Source organism: Petaurus breviceps, unplaced genomic scaffold (genome assembly GCF_028583685.1).
Source record: "Petaurus breviceps papuanus isolate PSGF00001 unplaced genomic scaffold, PetGlider_PUasm1.0 188, whole genome shotgun sequence".
In the NCBI taxonomy this organism is placed as follows: Eukaryota; Metazoa; Chordata; class Mammalia; order Diprotodontia; family Petauridae; genus Petaurus; species Petaurus breviceps.
Genome location: NW_027185804.1, coordinates 8,370,915 through 8,393,210, shown reverse-complemented (window position 1 = coordinate 8,393,210; position 22,296 = coordinate 8,370,915). Strand labels below are relative to the sequence as shown.

Here is a 22,296-nt window from a genome sequence, read left to right as displayed (position 1 = left end):
TGTGTTGGGAGCCCAAGACCGCTGGGTCAGGAGCCATTTCCTTCTGATAATACTCACTGAGTCTGGATCTCGCTGCTGTTCAAGAAAAGCTGAGAACTCAACCAGTCGAAGTTTGGTTGTTCCAATGGAACGGCCCTGCCATGCGGGAACGGAGGGTGCTGGTGCGGATGTAGGCTCGAACCCTGAAACACCAACCGGTACCTTTAATCTCTAGTCATTCAACCAGATTAAACCTGGATTCAGCCTTCCCAAGATCTGCAGGCTCTTTAAGGTGACAATGGTCTTTGTAACTCAATTTCAACCCAAGTTTGGAGGGAAACGACAACCAATTCCATTAACCTCACAAGAGAGACCCAAGACAATGAACTGCAATTGTACAAGGGGTTTTACAAAGTAAAACCCTAGTAGACTTAAAATACCTTCCTTATTTTTCTGAAATTCAGTGTCTGCAAAGGTTCTAGAGCAAAGATTTTCTAAGATTTTTAGTCTTTGGCAATCTAATTAACCTTATGGATGCCTTCTCAGAACAGTGGTTTTAAATGTATAAAATACATAGGATCATAAAAGAAATCTATGATATTGAAATGTGGTTATCAAAACACATATTTTTAAAGTTTTACATTGACTGGTTTTGCTAATTTTTTCTTTTCTTCCTCTTTTTCTTTTAGAAATTACTTGTTATATGAGATGGCTGGCTGAGAGTAGGGAAGTAATATGGAGGAATATTAAATCAATATAAAAATTTATTTTAAACAATAAGTTCATGGAACTCTCTCACTGCCCCTCCTCCTAATCTATCAGATTTAAGGTTAAATCTATCAGTCTTACTAGGTTAAGAATTCTTTTTCAATAGAGATGGCTTTTTCTCCCCAAAGACAGAAGAATTAGATATGCAGATAATTTGGGGAGAGACCATGACAAGCCTTATTACCTTGCCTGGCATCTTCTATAGGAAAGAGTTGTCCCCGTCACTGGAACATAAACCCTGAACATGGCTCATGTTCTCAGAGACACAGATCAGAGGAGGGCACAGAAAAGAATCCCTGCTTTCTAGAGAGCTTACAAACTACACTCCTCCTCTGTAATTACAACAAGGAAGAATAGCAGTGAGGACTAACTGAACATGGGGGACAGTTTTGCCTTAGCTTGTCCTGTGTGGAAAGATCAGTCTGGTGGCTTCCAATGAAAGTCATGATTCTGACCCAAACAGATGAGAATCCTGTTCATCATTCCAATGGGCTCTTAAAAGGCTGCCATGAGGATCATAGGATTTCTTGCTGACACATTATAAACGAGATTTATAATGACTTAGGGGTCCCCGGCATGTGTATGGAGTTCAGGGCTCTCTCTTAGGCACACTCACCTTCCTGTACCTCAGTTTCCTCCATTGGGGGATAGGACTAGGTGACTTCAAGGGTCCCCTCCGGCTCTCAACCTATTATACTAAGATCCCCTTGAGGGGAACGGTATTTATGATCAACTCCATCATGTTCATGGTCCACAGATTGAAACTTCCTAATATCTAATGCACCCTGGGAGTAGCAGTACCTCCCAGACCACCAGTCCTGCATCCGGTCTGGTCCACATAGCCATTATTTGTGGGAGTAACTCCTGTAGAGAGAAGGCCAGTTATACAACCGCTACCTACACGGCAGCCTAGCTGAAGGGGCAAGGCACCCAGAGGGGGAGAGAGGAAGTAACAATGCCAGGCAAGTCAGACTACCACCATCATCTTGACCAGCAAATCCCCTCAGACCCTGATGGAAACAGCCCAAGAGCCTTGGGAACAGCCCAGTGCCCTTGGCCATCATCCTGGAAAGCAACCACTTATGGAGGTACTGCTTGGCCATTGCTTCTGCAGTTGCTAAAGTCATAGCTTCCTAATACCCAGCAAAGAAAGTTCTTGCCACCAAAATTGTTGGCACCATCAAATGGTATGACATTAAGGAAGTGGCATTAATATCTGTTTCGGGACCTTCCCATCTGACTTGTTGCTGAAACCTTCGCTATGTATTATCTCCCCATTAAAGAGTGAGCCCCTTGAAAGCAGGGACTGCCTCACCTTTCTAGCTTGTCCCCAATGTTTAGCACTGTTTTTTGAATAATACACACTTAATCAATTCTTCATTCATTTATTCATTCTTCAACACAGAGGGAAGTATTCGCACTAATTATGCCTAATTAAGAGAGGCTACAGAGAAGGTGACAGCCTTGTATGTCATTTGCAGAATATTGGGGCTTTACAAACTCTCCACAGTGCCTTGGGAAGGATATCCAAAGGAGACTTACCTGGAATGGGGGCAGTGACTGTGGGCTGGATGGGATAGGCCTGCTGCACGAAGGGCTTGACACTAGAAAAAAGGGACAGAGAAAGTCACATTAAGACCATGCTGGGCAGAAGAAAAAGGGGCTACTCAAGAACCCAATCTAAACTCACTTAGAATAATGCCTTTCTCTGCCCGGAAGGCAGGCAAAACTCTTGTGTGGGCAGGTTCTGAGATAGGACGCTGGGGAACAACTTCCCTTCTTAAATTGTGTCTGGAGGGGTCTCCAAAGGGGGAGGACAAAGCACAGGGGAGAGGCAAGTGATAATGAACTCAGAAGGAAGGAACTTAGGGACACTGTAAGACAGTTCCTTTCATTACTGGTCCTGGAGAAAGGATGCTAAGTATGGCGTCAGAGGACCTGAGAACTAATTGTGGTTCTGCTCTTCACTGCCCAGTGGAACTGGCCAAGCCACTCACCTCCCTGTGCCTCAGCTTCTTCTACTGGGGGGGGGGCAGGACTAGGTGGCTTCAAGGGTCCCCTCCAGCCCTCAATCTATTCTATTAAGATCCCCTTTAGGGGGGATGGCATTTATGATCAACTCCACCGTGCTAACGGCCCATAGACTGAAACACTCAAAAGGTCTTTCCAATATCTAAGGCAGTCACATACCCTTGTTTTATCCTCTGGAGAGACAGACAGACATTTTCCACCATGAGAGATACTAAATGGCCTCCTTGAGCTCCTCCTACTATAAATGCTAAAAGAAAATAATCCTGATTCTTTTGAAAGGCAACTCAATGTAAAGGAAAAAATCCTAGACTCGGCTTAATGTCAGACCTACATTCTTAGGAAATGTGTGCCTGAACTCAATCACTCAATCTCCCTTAGTTTCAGGTTCTTCATATACAAATGGATGGTATCACCTGACCTGTCTATCTCATAGGGTGGCATAGAAGAATAGATTTTTGGTTATATAGAGATTTGAAAATTACAAAGTAGATCATAAGGCAAGGATACAGCAATACCCTCCAAAGTGGGAAATGGGGTCAGTCCCTTGGAACTCTTCAGCCTCCTGGAATACAAAGATCCCCAATCCCCATAATCGAGTTGTAGAAAGCCACAACTGAAGGTACTGAGGAGGCCTTCTCATCCAGTTCATACCTAACTTAGAATGAGTTCTCATCCCCAATAAATGCTTCTCTCCAGCTTTTCTTTGAAAATCTCTGGAACAGAAGTTCCCAAGCTTTACCATGTTCCCCTTGACTTTTAGTGAACTTAATCATGACCCTTATTCACTATGACAGGAAATTAATTTGGGAATTTATATACCCACATAAGAAATAAAATTGAGAGATTAACTGGATCCCTTTTTAATCACTTTTAGGAGCAGAGCTGTATAAATCAATTTGACGACAATTTTTACCTTCACTAATTGGAAATTAATTTTTTAAAAAATCAAATCAAAATTTTCTCTATATCCTCCTGATAAGCTTCTCCAGATTGGGAACCCCTGCATTAGAGTGAAGGTGAAATCACAGCTTCTTGAGGCAGTCCATTCTACTTTGAATAGCTCTAGTTCATAACTTTTAGGGAGAAGAAATTAATCATGCTAATAAAATTGCATTCACGAACAGTTCATTATTTAGAAACCTGATTGTTTCAGTGTGATTAAGGGAACAGCTTGCCTGAATTTATATGACTCTGAATGATAGAATATTTGGGAGAGCTTTTGTTTGTTTGTGGGTTTTTTCTTTTTGGTGGAGTCTAGACCTGTGACTTTTATCAGTGTGCTGAATTGCTGCAGTAGAGCCCTTTAAAGATACAAACCAACAACTGTCTAGCAAATTGAAATCTTGAGTTGCCTGGGGCACTGAGATAGGGTGCCATAGCCAGTATATCAGAAGAAGGAACTGAATATAGGTCTTCCTGACTCCAAGACCAACTCTGCCCACTGTTCCAAGCTGTCACTCTGAAATGCATTTTCCTAGGTCTAGAAGCCATGGTGTACTTAAAACTCCCACGGCAGTACTGGGAAGTGAAAAAGCTCTACCCAATGATCAGATTTTTATATACCGAGTATTAGAATAATTTGCCTGTATAAAATGGAAGCTTTTCAAAGGGACTCAAATGCGTTTGTGACTATGCCTCCTCGAACCTTATTATGCCACTTGCTTAGTAAACCATTTCTACACAGACCAAGTAAAGCCCAACTGGACACAACACTGAAAAGCAATCCCCAAATTGTACTTTTGGAATGAATGCCGCTTCATTCTGGTGAACACTTTCCCTAAAAGTTGAATTGAATATAGTCCCAACCTCAATGGACCTCAAGAGTTTGTGTCTGGAAAATCAGGAAGTCAGGCCAAATGATGTTGTTCTGAACTTGAATTCCCCATTTTCCTGACTTTGGGCAGCACATTTTTCAGGCATGCATACAATAAGGGTGTTTGGGTTTTTTCCAAATTAAGGCCCTACATTTTAAACTTACTCTTGTGAAGATCCCGGCTGACCTGTTTGTATCATTCCTGGCCAGAACTGTAGAAGTTAAGATATTTAATAATTAAGAATAATTTCTGAAAAACACACACATTATAATGTTAAAACTTTTACACTTCAGTGATTCCTGACATTACTCTGGTAGCCTCTCCCTCCCCCAATGTAGATCACAAGTTGCCCACACCTTAGTAGACTGTCTTCTTGGGCTGTTGTACCCCCTCACCCCCCACCCCATTCATTTCCTGAGATCAGTCCTCCAGGGATGACTCTCTCTTCATTTATTTGATCTAGTCCTTGAACAGCAAACACATAGGCCATCACAGGTCCACACTTCCATTTTGGTAACATCTGACCAAGATGGCATTCTATTACTTTAGTTTTTGAGGACCCAGGGCCACCTTTCATACTTTCATAAGGCAGGCAAGCATGACTTCTATAGAAGCATAAGCACCTAAGGTTAGGTGGTGAGGATGTCCTTAGGAAACAAACTCAGACCTTGGTGTTGATACTAGCTTGCCTCTTCAATGCTTCCAAATTGATCAGGACTTCAACCCACTTCCACTCCCTCTATCCCCAGATAAGCCTGGCCTCTTGTGTTCAACATGTGTCTCTCTCTACAAATCTGGGTCCCCATTTCCTATCCAACACCCCCTCCCACTATCCCCTTGTATGAATCATTCCTTTTAAAGGGCAAAAATCATGTATCATAAACTTTCATATGGCTCAGTGTAATTATGCATGCAAAATAAGGGCTCAATGCATACTTCTGCTGATATGATACAGAGATTTCCATCTTCCCTTTCCAGATAGAGTATAAGTTTCATTTTGGTCTCGGCACCCCTAGTGCACAGTGCTGACCCATGGTAAGGGCTTAATAAATGCTTCCTGAATGATTATCCACCCACCTTGATTCCCACATACTCCTGAGTCCCTTGCAAGTTGAACGAGAACTGAATTTCCCCAAAAGAATATAGGTTCCTTGAAGGCAGGGAGATTTTGTTTTTTACTTGGTCCCTGTACATAAGGGTCACCATAATTATTTGCTGAATTGAGCTGCTTCCATAGCTCAAGGCAACCAGACACCAAAAGCACCCACAGAAGGCTGATCAAGAAAAACTTCAGAACTGTATGAGAAGGTGAGCCTGAAGGCAGAGCTGAACAAGATTTGAGGAGACATCTTGTTTCCTATCCCCTTTCTGTCCCTTTACTTAGCATTAAGTTATGAAGGAAAAGAAAGCAGGATCAGTTTGCCTAGTTCTATCAATAAAGAAGGGAGAAAGTCCTTAATTGGAGAGGGATCTTGATAAGACAGAACTCTAAGCTTCTGTCTGTGGGAGACCTCTTCTCTAGGTGGGTTCTAAGTTAAAGGATCCCTCAAGGGTCTCCTCAGTGGGTCTTACTTGGTACACTCTGACCACCAGAAGTTTTCTTTACATCACATGGGAGAGCTAGTACTATCTTCTTAGACTACTGATCTTGCCTCTTGCTTTCTGCTTGTCACTGTGGGGCCAGAAACACTTATTGAAATGAGCTAATGGCTTACCCCTGGTGCACCAGGAAACGTGGGGCGTGGGATTCCCGGCAGTCCCAGCTTGTTGTGAATGGCCGTCGCTGAGACTATCTGGGCCGATGACATGGCCGCCATGTGCTGCAATGCTTTATCCTTCGCTGTTTGATCCTTTAATGTGACAGTGACACACTGTCTTAATACAAGGCGACAATCTAACGATCAGCTTAGAACAGCTGTAGCTATTAGCACTTAAACTAAAATGTAAAAGCCACCAAAAATGCCCAAAACAAAGCAAACATGCACAATAAATACAGCCAGAAGGCTCAACTCTACTTAACCTACCTTGATAACAAAGGTTTTTTCTAATACCCAACTCTACAAATATTTTAGTATTTATATTTTTTCCTAAAAACCCTTGTTTTGAACATACTCAAAATGAGAATGAACAATATGTTTTTCAACTCTGGGGGTGAAAATTCAGTTACTGATCTGCTCAAGAAGAGGGTGGGCAGGGAGGCCATCTATTTCCAGGCCAAGGCATTTAAGTTTTGGAGGTGAGTTTGGGGCCCATGAGTCAAACCCTGAGAAGGACAGGTTGGAATTGTAGGTTATCTTCACATACTTCTCACAAACACAAGGGCTCCTGAATTCAGATGGAATGCTGAAACACTTGTTAAAAGACCTAGTGGGGAAGGAAGGCCAGAAGCAATAATGCAAGGTCACTTGTATAAGCAAACTGGCAGACATGCTTGGGGGGCAGGGGGCATGCTCTCTTAGACACACGAGAGTGTTTCCTTTAAAGCTGAAAGCATGTGTAGTAATGCTAACTTTCAAATGTTCTTTTTAGAAAACAGCAAAGGCTGAAGATACAGTCAAAGCTAGCCAAAAATTCTGCCAAGCACAGCTCAAGTATATAATACTTGGTTTAATGAAAATACTTACCATGCTTGTTACCTGGATACAATAACAAACAGTTTGTTAAAATGGTTGTGGTACAACAGCAAGGTTTGTTTTTCTTCAATAAAAAAAAAGTATATGTACATCTATATATGCAGCATGTATGTGTGGACATATGTATGTATGCAGACATACATGCATATATTAGGGTATGAAATACATATAAAAATAAGCTTCCCCATGTGTCAGAACAGACAATTTAGGTATTCACCCAGAGACTGATCAAAAAGGGTTACCCCAGCCTCCTCCCCCAAATATAACAAAGCAAGTCTCAAGCTGATGTTGTACTTGGTTTTACCCCAAATATAGATAATAGAGTCCATTAGAAGCCCAAATGGGAAATGATCAAAGTGCTCCTGTCAAGCAACCCCTGCTACCAAAGGGAAGGTAATTTATAGTTGGTCGCCATAGGCAAACACAGGAAGGATCACTTCTTCTGGGTGAATGTGCTATTAACAGTTAATAGAATTTCTGCACAAGCACCAGGCAAGAAGAGAAACTTGGAGGTAAAACACACGTGCCCATGGCACCTGAATCTGTGTGTCATCCACCCAGGGAAACTCAGCAACAAGAGACAGACTCATTCCTTTCCACACATCAAAGTAGCAATCACACGATGACAGGGAAACAAAACCAGTTTATGGCCATGTACAAAGCTGTCACTCCTAATTAAAGAGCCTACGGTAAGCTGTGGCTTCAGGTCAAGGAACCTGGTACAAGCTGAGACAGACGTCACTGAAATGTTTACAGATTCAACCAAAGCTGTGGAGCCATCACAGATGAATACCCCGAGTGCTGTGTCACAATTGGCATAAGCCACTGGGTAGTCTGAACAAGATGAGAGAAAAAGCTACCAGACAATCATAGGGGAGGCATCTGCACCTCATAGCAAACAGCAACACCTCACTGGCTTCTTATCAGCACGAAACAAGATCTGTCCCACCTAACTGAAGCCTGTAATAGCTTTTTAAAAAACCATTTTTGGATAAAAATCTTGATAAAACACATCCATACCTGCCTTCATAAACAAAGCATACCAAACACAATTTGTCCTTTTTTTCATAAGTCAAAACCATCATTATGATGTAACTGTGCAGAATAAATACCATGGAGAACTGACCTCAGGGTCTACTGCTGATTCATGGCTAAATAGGCCCAGGAATCCTCCTAGAACATCGTCTTAGCGATGACGTCTGAAGACTCCTCAGACTCCTCCCTCCCCCAGGAGCTGTCTTTTCTCAGGGTTTCAGCTTTTAGTAGCCTACATCACTCAGTCCTTTCCGGTCTCGTGGTTGTTATTGCATCGTTTCCAATCTCTCACCTAATACTATGCCTTGAACTTTTTTTAAAAAATGAAGCACATCAACACCTCTTCAGAAACGTAGTCTCAGAATTGTTTGGGGCACTAAAAAGTTTAAATGACTTGGTCAAGATCAGTACATGGCACTGGCAGTATTTGAACTGGGAATCAAGACTACCTACCTTCTAGTCCCATCTCTGACACTTACTATGTGACCCAGGGACAAGTCACTTAACCCTATTAGCCACGGCCTCCTCAGCTGTAAAATGGGAACGGTAAGAGCAAGTTCCTCAAGCAGTAGCTGTGAGAATCAAATGAGATTTACACACACATGTATGTGTGTGTGTATATAATTTTATATACATTAAAGGGCTATATCAATTATTAACATTAGAATAAAATAAAATTATTACATTATAGTATTATTATAACAAAATGCTTATCAATTTACACATAGTATACAGGCTTATTAGGTGGCTCAATGGATAGAGTGCCAGGCCTGGAGTCAAGAAGACTTGAGTTCAAATCCAGACACTTACTAGCTGCGTGACCTTGGGAAAGTCACTTCACCTCTATTTGCCTTAATCTACTAGAGAAAGAAATGGCAAACCAGTATCTTTGCCAAGAAAACCCCATGTAGGGGCGGCTAGGTGGCACAGTGAATAGAGCACCGGCCCTGGAATCAGGAGGACCTGAGTTCAAATCTGGCCTCAGACACTTAACACAAAAAACTAGCCATGCGATCTTGGGCAAGTCACTTAACCCCAATTGCCCTACTTCCCCCTTCCAAAAAAAAGAAGGAAGGAAGGAAGGAAGGAAGGAAGGAAGGAAGGAAGGAAGAAAACCCTATGGATTGATTGTGTATTATGGTCTGCTGGGTACCAAGAATCAGAAACAATTCAACAACAGGCTTACTATTTATTAAGTATTCGCTGAGTTGTTAGCCATGCTTGTTGACCGAATGACAGATCTTTTACGCAGAAAGAGTGAAACTATAAACGTCTTCCTTTTTCCAACTGTAAACTCTTCATATCGGCTACCGTAGAGTCATAGGTCCAAACAACTGATCACTCAATGAGACAGAAATGTTCACTAGGTTATTCTCGTTACTCTTGGGTTCCTTCAATGGATCTATGATCTCATCAGTGGGTAAGGGAGAGAGGACAGCCTCCACCATTTCATTCTACACACCATCTGTGTCCTCTCATCCAGGGACTAGTCGTTTCCTACCGTGAATCCTCTACTAAAGAACCACTTCCTGGGGTCCTTTCTCTAGTTTTCTCAAAATTGCATGGATACCAGTGAAGCATGTAGGCTTGCTTGCTGTTTGATGTGCCTACCACCTGACTAGCCCACCTTCTTTTTTGACCAGACATCTCTCTGATGACATCTTTCCCACTGCCTCTCTGGGGCAATTCTTGAATCCAGTATAAACAAAAGCACAGACTCCACAGGGTAGGGCTCCACCAGCACAGACATTGGTAGCTACTTCAGCCCTGCAAGCTCTCAGAAGCAGCATAGACATCTCTTTCTTATTAAGATGCCTCCAGAGAACACAAGGATTTGGATCCATCCTGGAGTAGGCCAGGGCATTTCACACAGGGGTTGGAATCCTGATGACTAGATGAATGCCTGCAGGGTGCCTAAGGGCTTTAGAATACTCTCCTTGCCAATGAGGGGAAAAAAGTCCAAATTAAGAGCAATTCTCTTATTTCTAAGACTGGTTGTATTACACGAGTGGTACATTTGTACATTTTTTCATTCATTCAACAAATACTTAGTGCATATTATATGGAAGGTACTGAATAATCATGTGAAGGTAGACTAGCTTAAAATGACACATATTTTTGGGACTATTGAATGAATTTTTAACTATATTTTCATAAGCGTTTTTTCCCTCTTCTGTACCACATCTACTTTTGCAAATTTTGATACATTATGCTTTCATAATAAAAAAACAAGTTTCATAATCTACTCAACACTCTCCACCCAAACCTGCTCCATTTTACACACCATGGACCTAACAAAAATATTCAAAGTATTCAGTATATCAAAGAAAGTTTGGGGTGACCAAAGGATCACGAAATCCTAGGCAGAAGGCTTTCAGTTCTAGTTCAGCTTCTCACTAGCTGTGTGCCCCCTCAGGCAAATCAACCTCCTTCTCTTTCATCTGGAAAAAGAGAAGATTGGACCAGATGATGCCTTGGGTCCTTCCAAGTTCTGAATTCATGGTCCCCTAAATATTGCTCCTTTCTTTTAAGCAAATCCACATTTGCTAAGTTAACACTGCTGTTCTATATGTCTGCATATACTTTGTATATTCGGATATGTACATATACATGTCACCTACCTTAGTAGATTATAAATTACTTGAGGGCAGGGATTCTTCCTGCTTTGTCTTTGTATTCTCAGTGCCTGGAACACAGTAGGCACTTAATACATATTTAATGACTGATCATTTGCTATTGGGAGAGTATCATGATTTCTTTCCATTCTGATGTCTCTCTTCATTCTTTTCTTTTTTTGCAAACAGAAGGGTCAAGAGTAGAAAGAAAGTTAATCTGCTGGGAAGAGATTCTCTTTGGACTATGTTGTAGCTGACCTTAACAGGCCAGATGATTTACACAAACTATTCCCAACCTTTTGCAAAGTGAGATGTATTTTATTACTGCTTATTTAATTTCGTAAAAATCTCCTTGCTCTTCTATAGCACAGAAAATGTGTCTAATGTGGAAATAAGCTTTGCGTGATTTCAAATGCATAATGGGTATCATAGTTCTTGCCTTCTCAATGGGTAGGGGAGGGGCTGGAGGGAGAGAATTTAGAACTTAAAATAATTTTTTTTTTTTAAATTAGGAGTAAGTTTAATATCGTTTTGAGAATTTCACAGAACCTCGTGAAAAAGCCAAGCACCACCTAGGGATACTGCAGGAACTGAACTGGGGCAGGGGAACAGGGTGGGGAAAGGGGGAATGGCCGCTTATACATCTGGTATGGATGCAGAGGCTCTCTCCCCTAAGGCTGGGACCTGACATTTTAACAGGACTTTCATGCTCACAAACTACTTTATTCCCAACAGCCCTGGAAGGTTACTTTAGTAATGAGGGTTAATAATGTTGAACCAAAAGTGGGGAAAGGATTGTGATTTGATAATGCATGAAGCATCTTTTCAAAGTCCAGAGATAGATGCACAGATTTGAGAGGGGAAGCTAGCACAGAATAGAAAGTGAGAGCATTTGCACAGAACTCAGGAGATGGAAGGCATAGGCCCCAATCTGTTTCTTCTGTAAAGGAAGGGGGCTGACCCAGATGGCCTGGAAGGTCCTGTGCAGCTCTAAAATTGTCTGAATCAACAAGCAATGGTAAATACGTTTATTTCAGATCTGGGTATAAATGGCATTCTTTGTAGCTCTGATAGAATATCATCAACCTGTGTTCTCAAGCTTTAGGGCAGCAGATCATTTGAGAAAAGAGAATAAATTTAGGTAGTTATTTTTTTTAAAGGAGGGGGCAACTTTTCACAATTAAGCACATTCTGAATGGCTGGCTGAAAGTTCCTCAGTCCCCACAGCTGCAGAAATTAGAGCCAAGGAAGAGCCATAAGTTTTCTGTGGAAAGCCTGACCGAATGCCAATCTGAGGTGATGGCCTGGAAATCCTGCACTAATTACAGAGTATGTAACTGTTGGGCACACAGGGCAGGCTCAGGGAGGAGGGGAACCAGGGCCCTGCCTAACCTGGGGGCAGGAGTAGAGGTGGGGGATTTTTAGGGAGCACTGTGAGGTTCAGGAAACCCACCAAGAAGACAGCCCCAAGATGCTGAATTTTCAGAAGAGGAAGGGACCATGAATTGTTTGATCTGTGTACTTTGTCTACTACACAATCTCAGAAACGGCTGCTTCCAGTGACCGTTCTGATTAATCACAGGCAGTCAAGTCCAGCTTCAGTCACCCACAAACCCCTCAGATTAAGCTCTTCAAAATGTATTTGTTACAAAGTAAACTTGACATTCATATTTCATAAAGCAGAGTTCAGCTGTGGCTATAACATCGTGTTCCGCTGCCTGCCCCCATTCTGTATTTCAAATTACTGCAGCATTTATTTGCACAACTTTGTAATAGAAATGCTGGAAAGGCAGTCCAAATGCATTACTTCCTAACATTTCAAGAACATCTGGCAAGTCCAAAGTGTTTTTGGACAACAGACTTTTGATAAACCATATACCAGATATTACAAAATTTTCTTTCTCTAGATTTCATTTTGGGGGGGGGGGTAGGGATTGTAGGGGACAATCCAGGGAGAAGATACAAAAAAGGGAAGTTAATGAATGTTTGCACATATATGTACAAAATATAATTAAATCAAAAGAAGTCAAACAACTCCAAATACCATTAAAAACTAAGCTAGCACTATCAAATGATTTTTAAAAAGTGTTTTTCATAAAGACCTTCACTAAAGCATCAGAGAAAAATTCAGGATAGCAGGAGTCCACAAATTCAACAGCTATCAGTACTAGAGAATTACTTTCTCAACATTAAGAGACTATTCCTAGCAATGGAAACATCTGATGTGGAACTAGGAAGGCAGGAATTTGCTTGCAAAAAAAGCTGAAATGAAAGGTAAAAATGAGCACAAAATGCTTCCCTAATGAATAATTTTGCAGATACAGTTTCTAGTTATACACTACATATTGATTCATGTAAACTTGATAATTATTAACTGCAGCCCAAAAAAGGATAAAGAGACCACAAAAATATATCATTGTTCTCAACAAAGGGCAGAGAGAACCTGAATGTTTTTCCCCTAGCCATGATCTCTAATTTGCTTATTATTAGAGAAGAGCGGAATAAATACAAAAGCTGGCTATTTCAGTCTAGCAGGGCTGGCCAAGGAAAGAATGCCCATTCAGGACTCTCCTGACTGTGTCTAATGAGCAGCAATTAATTCATCTGATTGTATTTCAAAATGCCCAAAGACTCCATTCACATCAAAGAAAAATTTGTTCAAGGCTTTCTATCATTGTTCATTTTAAAAGGTACAGAACTATATTTAGCCTTCTGTAATCGTCAACAACGTTCTTTAAAATATCATTGTGGGGCACATTATAAAGGATTGTCAGACCAGGACATGAGAGCTGTAGGCATGCTGAACTGCTTTCCTGTAATGAGCCTGGGACCTCAGATTCAAATTAATATTAACAATGGATGCTGAAGAAAAGCTTCCATTTACCCACTATCTGGAGAATATCTTCCTGCAGGTGGAATTTTTACCTGAATGTTAAAATTTACCATCTCAGACACACCCGCAGCCAGTGGCTTGCGTCCGGCTCTTGCCTTCACCTTCTAGATCTCTTCACAAGATCCGAGAGCTGAAGAGGCCTGCAGCTTCAGTAACTGTTTGGAGAGGTCATTCTAGCCTTCAATCAAATATTTCTAGTGAAATGCTCACTGACTACTAAGGAGGCATCCTGGTCCCCTTTCGGCAAGTGCTAATTGTTAGAATATTCTTCCTCACACATAAACATCCTGCCCCCTACAATTTCTCTCCACTGATCCTAGTTCTAACTTTTTGAGTGCCAATGAGTATACCTCTTCAAGTGACGACCATAACCTGACCCCTTTCTACCTTTCACAGCTTATTATACCTTACTCTCCTCCACAGACTCAACCTTCTAGTAACACTGGTTCACTTCCCCCCCCCCCACCATGAAATACTCTGTTGAATCATCTCTTCCTCTTAATGATATTCACATGATTAGTTAGCATGGATATAGCCTTGCAAAGTCTGTAAAGCCCTTTACATTACATAATGCATCTGATCATCATAACAACCATGTGAGGAAAGTACTATTATTGTTCTCATTCAGAGAAGAGAAGACAGAACCAGAGGGAGTTTAAATTACTTGCCCCAGGTCAGACAGCCAAAAAGTGTCACAGATGGGATTTGAACTCAGATATTCCAGATTCCAAGTCCCAACACTATTCTCTGAACAACCTAGCTGCCTCTTTGTTCTCCTGATGGGTTTTAAGACATAGCTCAAATCCCACCCACTGGAGGGAGATCTTTCCCAATCACCCAACTGTTTAACATTCTCTCTCTCTCTCATTCAATCTCTCTCTTTTTCTCCCCCCATCACATATACATATATAGTAACATGTGTGTGTGTGAAGAAAAAAATGAGTTTCTTGGCATCCCAAGGCCTCAAGCAGTTGGAATAGGGCATGCGTTCTCTCCCCCCAAATATACACATATACAGTGATATGCATACTTGTATGCATGCGTATATATACATGTGTGTGTACACACATATGAGTTTACTGGCATCCCAAGACATCTCCAAGCTCCAGCCTGCTTTTATAGATAACAGCAGAACAATTTACAATATGCGGGTAAATCCATCTGGATTGGGAGACATTTTAATGAAGAGGCTGGATAAGTGTCATCACTGGGAGATGAGATTACTTCTCAGGTGAACTCCCCTTCTCCTGCAGAATGGCTGGGCTTACTTCCCAAAGACTGAGCAAGGTTAACATATGGGCATCACTCAGTCTGTGTTTTGTCCCATGGCCAGACGATGTATAATCCTTACTTTGGTGCTGACCATATCTCGTGGTGCAACACCACACACAGACAGACCTAGGTTGGTCCTCTACCCTGAACATCATCATTCTAACCTCTGCCGCTTATGTCAAATCAATTTGAATAACATCAGAAGCTAACAGGACTTTAACTTACAACAGAAAACAAGGGTATTGTGGCCCTGAGTATTACAAAATCATAAATCCATGTTGCATTCAGTGTTTTAAAAGTGAAACAAAACTTAGTTGACCAAAGTCATAATCTTATATATCCCTTAAGAAGACAAGGCTTTCTATGTAAACTAAGCAGCTAGGTGGCATAGTAGATAGAGTGCCAAGACTGGAGTCAGGAAGACTCATCTTCCCAAGTTCAAATCTGGACTCAGACACTAGCTGGATGACCCTGGGCAAGTCACTTAACCCTGTTTGCCTCAGTTTCTTCATTTGTATAATGAGCTGGAGATGGAAATGGCAAACCATTCCAGTATCTTTGCCCAAAAAAAAAAAACCCCAATGGGGTCACAAAGAGTTGGACATGACAGAAACAAATGAACAAGCAAACAGGTAAACTAAGTCAGGTTACAGATTAAGCAATGTAGAGGGCTCACCATGTACTAATTTGAGGAGAGATTTACATATCACCAAGGTCACCAAGAAAACTCATGATGGCACCCTGTACACAGCAGTTACCTAACAAATGCTAGTTGAACTGAACCAACAGTATTGGACTTGGCAAGTGAAATGCCCATGTGAAATGTCCAATTCAGGTCCCCAAACACTTGAACCCATCTCTACACCACCAATAAAAAGCATCACTGGCAACTCAGTTTTCTTCTTGGGAATGAGAAATGTAGAATTTGGTTAATTTTAAAAAATTTACGTAGAGGAAGACCTTTTGATTCAAACACTGATTCTACTGCTGGGTTGGTCCAGTGACGTACTGCCACATCTCGTTTCATCCCAAAGAAGAATGCTGACATTCTTTAAGTCCAATTACAGTGCCATCAAATTTTAGAAAAATACCAGACTATGGCAGTGACGAGGAGGTAAGTGTCACATAAAAACCATTCTCAGATGTCACACTAGTAGAGAGACTACTTATATCTTCCTGATTCCTGAGAACCACTGACCTAATGGACATCTTTTTTCCAAGTCGAAAGCAAAAGGGTGAACAACGATGGATCTTGTTTTGGGTTTCTTCTGCCTTATATTTTAGCTTCTCTTTTTGTGTGCTGCCTTCCCCTGTTGGATTGCAAGCTCTTTGAGGACAGAGAACGTCTTTGTTTTTATTTGGATATACATCCCCAGCTTTTAGCAGAGTGCTAATAAGCACATAATAGATACCTGATAAATGTTTACTGTCTTGCATATCACAATACTCTGGAGCTTCCCAAAAGGACTCACATATTGAAAGGATGTAGCTAGATCAGATAAGTAGAAAGACCCATTCATCCCCTGATGGACCTTTTGGGGTGAGTGGGCTCAAGTGGCCTAGATTTCAGCAACGCTCAAGTTGAAACTTGCTGGACTCCCAAAGAGAATGAAATAAATAATCCAAATTGTAAGCTCTTTGCCGGGCAGAAATGCAATGAAAGGTCTGTTCAGAAATCAATTCACAAAGGCCAGCGTGTGAGACTAAATGAAGAAGTTGGCCTGGGGTGAGAACGAGAACATCCAACTCGTAAATTAGTCACCAACAAGTGGACATGGTCAGTGGGGCCCAGGCCTGAAGCCAGGCATTCTCTTCTCTAGATGACGTAATGCCAACAAGTCCAGTCTTTTCTTCAAGGCTGGATTCTGTCCAAACCCAGACGTATATACTTCTGTTTTCTAAGATGAACTAAGGCTGTGGTTAGTACTGAAAACAAACCTTCCCTACCTGTAATTTTACCCAAGCCCAGGCATACTTTCTAAAGGACAGTAATGACATTATCAAAAAATGAGCAGCGAGCATCTTCATTGGCAAAAAAATCTGTCTGAAGTTGGTGTTCCTCAACTGCTGTTCACACAATCACTGAGAGCAAGGGAAAATTCCCTGAAGGAGCTCGGCTCTTCAAATAATCCAGCACTGTCTGCCATCAATCCTCCCTTGTCCCTAGTACTAGAAACACGGGTTATTCTTAATGATTAATAGTCTAACAAAGAACCTAAAGGGGAAACCTCTTAAAAAAAAAAACCCTGAAAATTTATGGGCAGAGTAAGAAAGGAAGTGCCTACTATAAGTCATGAAGATCTGAGTTCAAATCCCTCAGAAATTTACTTGCTCTGTGACCCTGGGCAAGTCACTTCACCCTGTCTGCCTCAGTTTCCTCATCTGTAAAATGAGCTGGAGAAGGAAATGGCAAACCACTCCAGGATCTCTGCCAAGAAAAGCCCAAATGGGGTCACAAGGAATCAGACACAAATGAAATGACTGAACAACAATGGCAAAATGTGCCAGGCATTGTTCTAAATATTTGCAAACATTATTTCATTTAATACATACAACAATGCCAGAAGGTAGGTGCTATTATGAACTCTACAGCTGAGGAGACTGAGGCAGACAGGCTAAGTGACCTGCCCAGAATTATATAGCTAGTAAGTGTCTGAGGCATTGAAGTTTTAACTTATGTCTTCCTGACTCTAGGTCCTATGTTCTCTCTACTGCACCACCTAAAAGGGAGTTCGAAAACAAAAGGCCTTTCCTATTCCTTCCCAGTTGTTAAGCCTCCACCTGTACCAAGGACTTAGTATCTATCTGTACATATTGTGTACTGACTGATTTGTATACATATTATTATTATTTTGTCGTTATGTCTGACAGAATGTAGGCTCCTTGAGGATGGGGGCCGCTATCTCCAGGACCTAGTAACAGTGCCTGAGACAGAACAGGTACCTACCTACCTGTCCAATTGGAACTGAATTGCCTTATGTGCATAAAGTAGATGGAGATTAGTTAGCACTTGGAAGTTACATTTTGAATTTTCTAGATAATTTCCTTGGATCTGGCAAGAAGACACTGACCTAATGAGCTGAAAATAGGGAGACAAAGAAAGTGGGAACAACTCTTAAAATTAAAAACAGGTGGTGATTTCTCAGGCAACAGACTGGTTTTCACTCGGGTCATACTTTTGTCAGCAATGGTAGGGTCTGGCATATAGGGCATTCTTTATCTGAAAGATGTCTTTCCCTAAGGTATTTGGAGTATCACTTAGAATAGGAAGGCAAGGAAGTGAACATTAAAATACATGGTTCATGGGGTGGCTAGGTGGTGCAGTGAATAGAGCACCGGCCCTGGAGTCAGGAGGACCTGAGTTCAAATCTGGCCTCAGACACTTAACACACACACACACACACACACAAAAGTAGCTGTGTGACCTTGGGCAAGTCACTTAATCCCAAGTGCCCTCCAAAAAGCAAAAAAAAAAAAAAAAACCCACAAAAAAACATAGTTCATGTATGGGCACATACTATGAGGCAGGGACCCTGCTCTGAATTGTCTCCAAATTTTTCTGTTGCCCAATGACCTTTCTGCTTTTTGATGTATATGTGTATTAAATACCCAAATAAGACAATATTTGTAAAGCCCCTGGCACAGTATCTGGAACATAGTAGGCACTTAATAAATGCTCGTTCCATTCTCCTCCCATACTACCTACCAGCACTACCCGCCTCCCGTACCCAATCCCACCAAAAGCAACCCTACAATACCATGCAATTGTTTTGGGGTCTTTGCTATTTGGGAGTAGGGTAGAAAGGAAATATCCTTAGCATTTGGGCCATCTGGGCCCCTTTCAGAACCCTAATGATTTTAAGGTATGCTAGAAAGGTAGTGTGGCAGGATGAGAAAAGACCACAACTTCAAGGGACAAAGGACCTCATTATATTGTGACCCTGTGGTTATAATCCCAGGGTTATATGATTCACAGATTGAAAGCTGGGAAGGCCCTCAGACATCCCCTTCTGTAAGTCCCTATTTTACAGAGAGGGACTTGAGGCACAGAGACGTTAATAAACCTGCCCAATGTCACATAGGGAGCAAGTGGCAGACCCTGGGAAGAGAACCCAGGTCCTCTGAGACCAGGCTTGATGTGCTTTTCCATTGTGAAATCCTGCCACATCCCCTGGGTTTGAATCCAGCCTCTAGCACTTACTAACCGTGTCTTCAGGGATATTTAACCTGTGAGTCTCTTTCCTTGTCAGTAAAACAAGGGATGAGAATGTCTGTAGTATCTCCCTCATGGGGCTGTTATGAAGGGCAAATTGAGCTAATGTGCTTCAAGAGCTCTGAAAACCTTAAATTCAAAGAGCAGCTGGACAGCTAAAGTACATTTATAATAATAAAGTAGTCCAATTAATTATCAGTCCTTTAAGGTTTATTAGTGAACATTCAGGATGACTGTGACTTGATCCCTTGACTGAACATTCCTCCTGAGTATGAGATGGATGGTGGCTGAGGTCCCTTGATCTCCCAAGCTCTGTGATTCTGTAACAGAACTCCTATGTTCTCCTCCTTAACTTTCCAAATACTGTTCTTCAGCATTGGCCACAAGGTAGACAGGACTACAAGTTATTTCACAGAATCTCAAATTTGCAAGAGTTCAAACCAGGCCTGAAGCAGGAATCCTCTTTTCCCTGAAGTAATCATGCATCCTTTTCTTGAATAACTCCAATGACAGGGAACTCACTGTCTCTCTAAGGCAGCTCACTTGACTTTCCCCGCCTCTAAATTGTTAGGAAGTTTTTCCTAATACTGAGTTGCAACCAGTCTTCCTCTAATTTCCATCCATCCACTGGGACCATTTCTACCCTCTGGAGCAAAGGAAAACAAACCTAATTCCTTTTCCATATGACGAACCTTCAAATGTTTGATGATCTAGATTACATCCCTGCTAAATCTTCTCTCCCTGATATAAACATCCCCGGGTTCTGGAAACAATCCTTACATGGCTTTACTTCAAGCCCTTTTATCATCTTCGTCATCTTTCTCTGGGCCTACTTCAAATTGTCAATTACCTTCCTAAAACATGGAACACAAAACTGAATGCTATACTGCTCCAGACGCAGTCTGACCAAGCAGAGCCGAGGGGGACTATCATTTCCCCCACTCGGCACATGTTAAAATTCTATTAATGCAGTTGAAAACGATTAACTCTTTTGGCTGACACATCAATCACTTTTGACTCTTACTAAGCTTGCAGTCCACTAAAACCCCTGGGCAGTCACCACATGAATCACACCTCCTGCATTTTGTACTTGTGAATTTGATTTTTTTTTTTTAACTCAAGTTTAGGACTTTATATATCTATCCCTATTAAATTTCATCTATTTAGATTTACTCATTGTTCCAGTCAGCCTATTATGGGGATCTTTGAAGATCTGTATTTTTTCATTCATTAAAACACCCTCTCTGTCTCTCTCCTCTCTCTCCCTCCTCATCTCTTCCTCCCCCTCCCCCAACCTTATCTCTTCAGGTCATATGATAATATGATAATACCCTACAGAACCCGCAATGAAAACCCCTGAAAACTTGGGAGAAGGAGCACACTGCTCTACAGTCAAAGGACCTGGGTTCAAAAAATCCCACTTCTGATACGACCTGTGTCATGGGTGGGCTTCCTCCTCCATAACCGGAAGTCGGACTACATGCTATCTGATATGTCTTCCAGTTCTTGACTGTGATCCTGTGACTTCTTCAGGTGGACCTTTTCTTGCTAATCACTATTCTCTGGTTTTAAAAACTGTTGATTTCTAAATCACACAAATGACTCTTTTATCCTAGTGGCTATGGAGAGTCCAGTTCACTGTTAGGTTCGAGCTGCAGAACACAAATTAACTTTCCTTTTTTTTCTTTTCTTTCTTTTTTTTTTTTTGCATAGAGATTTCCACCACACCCCTCTGACTCTTTAGAGAATAGAAGGCATGTTGGTGCAGAACAAAGCAGTAGGTATGGACTCCCAGGTATGGACAAACCACTCCTTCAAAGCAGCAGAAAGAAAGGGAAATAAAAGGGAATGAGTGGATACTGGAGAACTATGGCCCTTTCAGCTGTCCATAAACAAAGAATTGCTAGGATTTCTAAGTATATTAATGAAAAAAAAAACTTTGGTAAGAAACTTCAAGGTCTCATGAACCAGACATGGCTTTGCTAATTGCAGACAACACAGCTATGACACCCTCCCTCATCACCTAACTTGTCTGATAAGCAGTAGCCTTTATTCTACTGTGGAGTCTGGATTCCTTTATCTCTACAGTTCCTCCTGAGCCTTGCTTTTAAATTCATTTCTTTATTACTTAGAAATTACCTCCATTTGGGGGATCTTTCTGTGGTGCTTAGCAAAGTCTGCTGTGCATTGATTTAGCTAGGTGGCGTACAAGACTGAGGGGACCAAAGTCAGAGGTTTGGTCCTATGACTTGGGTTATTCATGAAGGTCCAATTCCCAGTGACAAAGGAAAGTGTTGCAGCCAGCTACAAATTCTTGTCATTGGACACTAAAGAAACTGAGTGGAAAAGTGTGACTATATCGGGGTGGGGGAACCTGCAGCTTCCAGGCCACATGTGGCTCTCTTAAGTCCTCAAATGCAGCCCTCAGGTTCCCCCACCCCTGGACTAGATCATCAAGCTAATTTCTAACACAGAAAAAACCAATCTGAGGGCTACTCTAATGATAATGGGTTAGGGAACGTCTAAGACAATACACATCTGAACCTCTTTGAAATAATGGAATTATGGCAGCTATGTTTTGATCCTGTAGGGTTTATAATATATTTATATTGGATATTATTACAACCACTACTGGGTGCTGCCTTTACCAATATCCAAAAGGAAGCTAGCTGCTATAACTTCTCTGCTTCTAAAACCAGAGAGTTGTGAAACATAGCTGCATAAGCTATTTACAATTATACCTGCCTTCACTTTATCCACTTCCCAAATAGTAGCTTACTCTGATATAAAATGAAGGAAACTCTAGCTGTACCACTCATTGATCTCATATAATTGTGTAACATAAAGGAGCATTTCTCAAAGACTACAGAACCTTGGGAGTCCCAAGATTTTTTCAAGGGGTCTAGTGAATTTAAAATGATTTTCATAATAATACTAGAATGATATTTGACTATTAAAATACTCCTCCCCTTTTCCAAATACATATTTGTATAAGGCCAGATTTTCTTCATATACTTCAACCAAAAAAAAACTACAACACATT

At 41.4% G+C, this 22,296-nt stretch overlaps 1 protein-coding gene across 9 annotated transcripts in view; it reads right to left on the bottom strand.

Moving 5' to 3' along the window:
* Positions 1-22,296, bottom strand: part of TEAD1 (TEA domain transcription factor 1) — a 403,944-nt gene that overhangs the window by 49,051 nt on the left and 332,597 nt on the right. For all 9 annotated transcript variants that reach the window (XM_069091245.1, XM_069091243.1, XM_069091242.1 and 6 more), the window contains 4 exons: positions 6,308-6,442; positions 4,757-4,803; positions 2,290-2,351; positions 58-182 (listed from right to left, as the gene is read on the bottom strand). In XM_069091245.1, the coding sequence (XP_068947346.1) occupies positions 58-182; positions 2,290-2,351; positions 4,757-4,803; positions 6,308-6,442 (369 nt within the window). The remainder of the gene's footprint in view (positions 1-57; positions 183-2,289; positions 2,352-4,756; positions 4,804-6,307; positions 6,443-22,296) is intronic.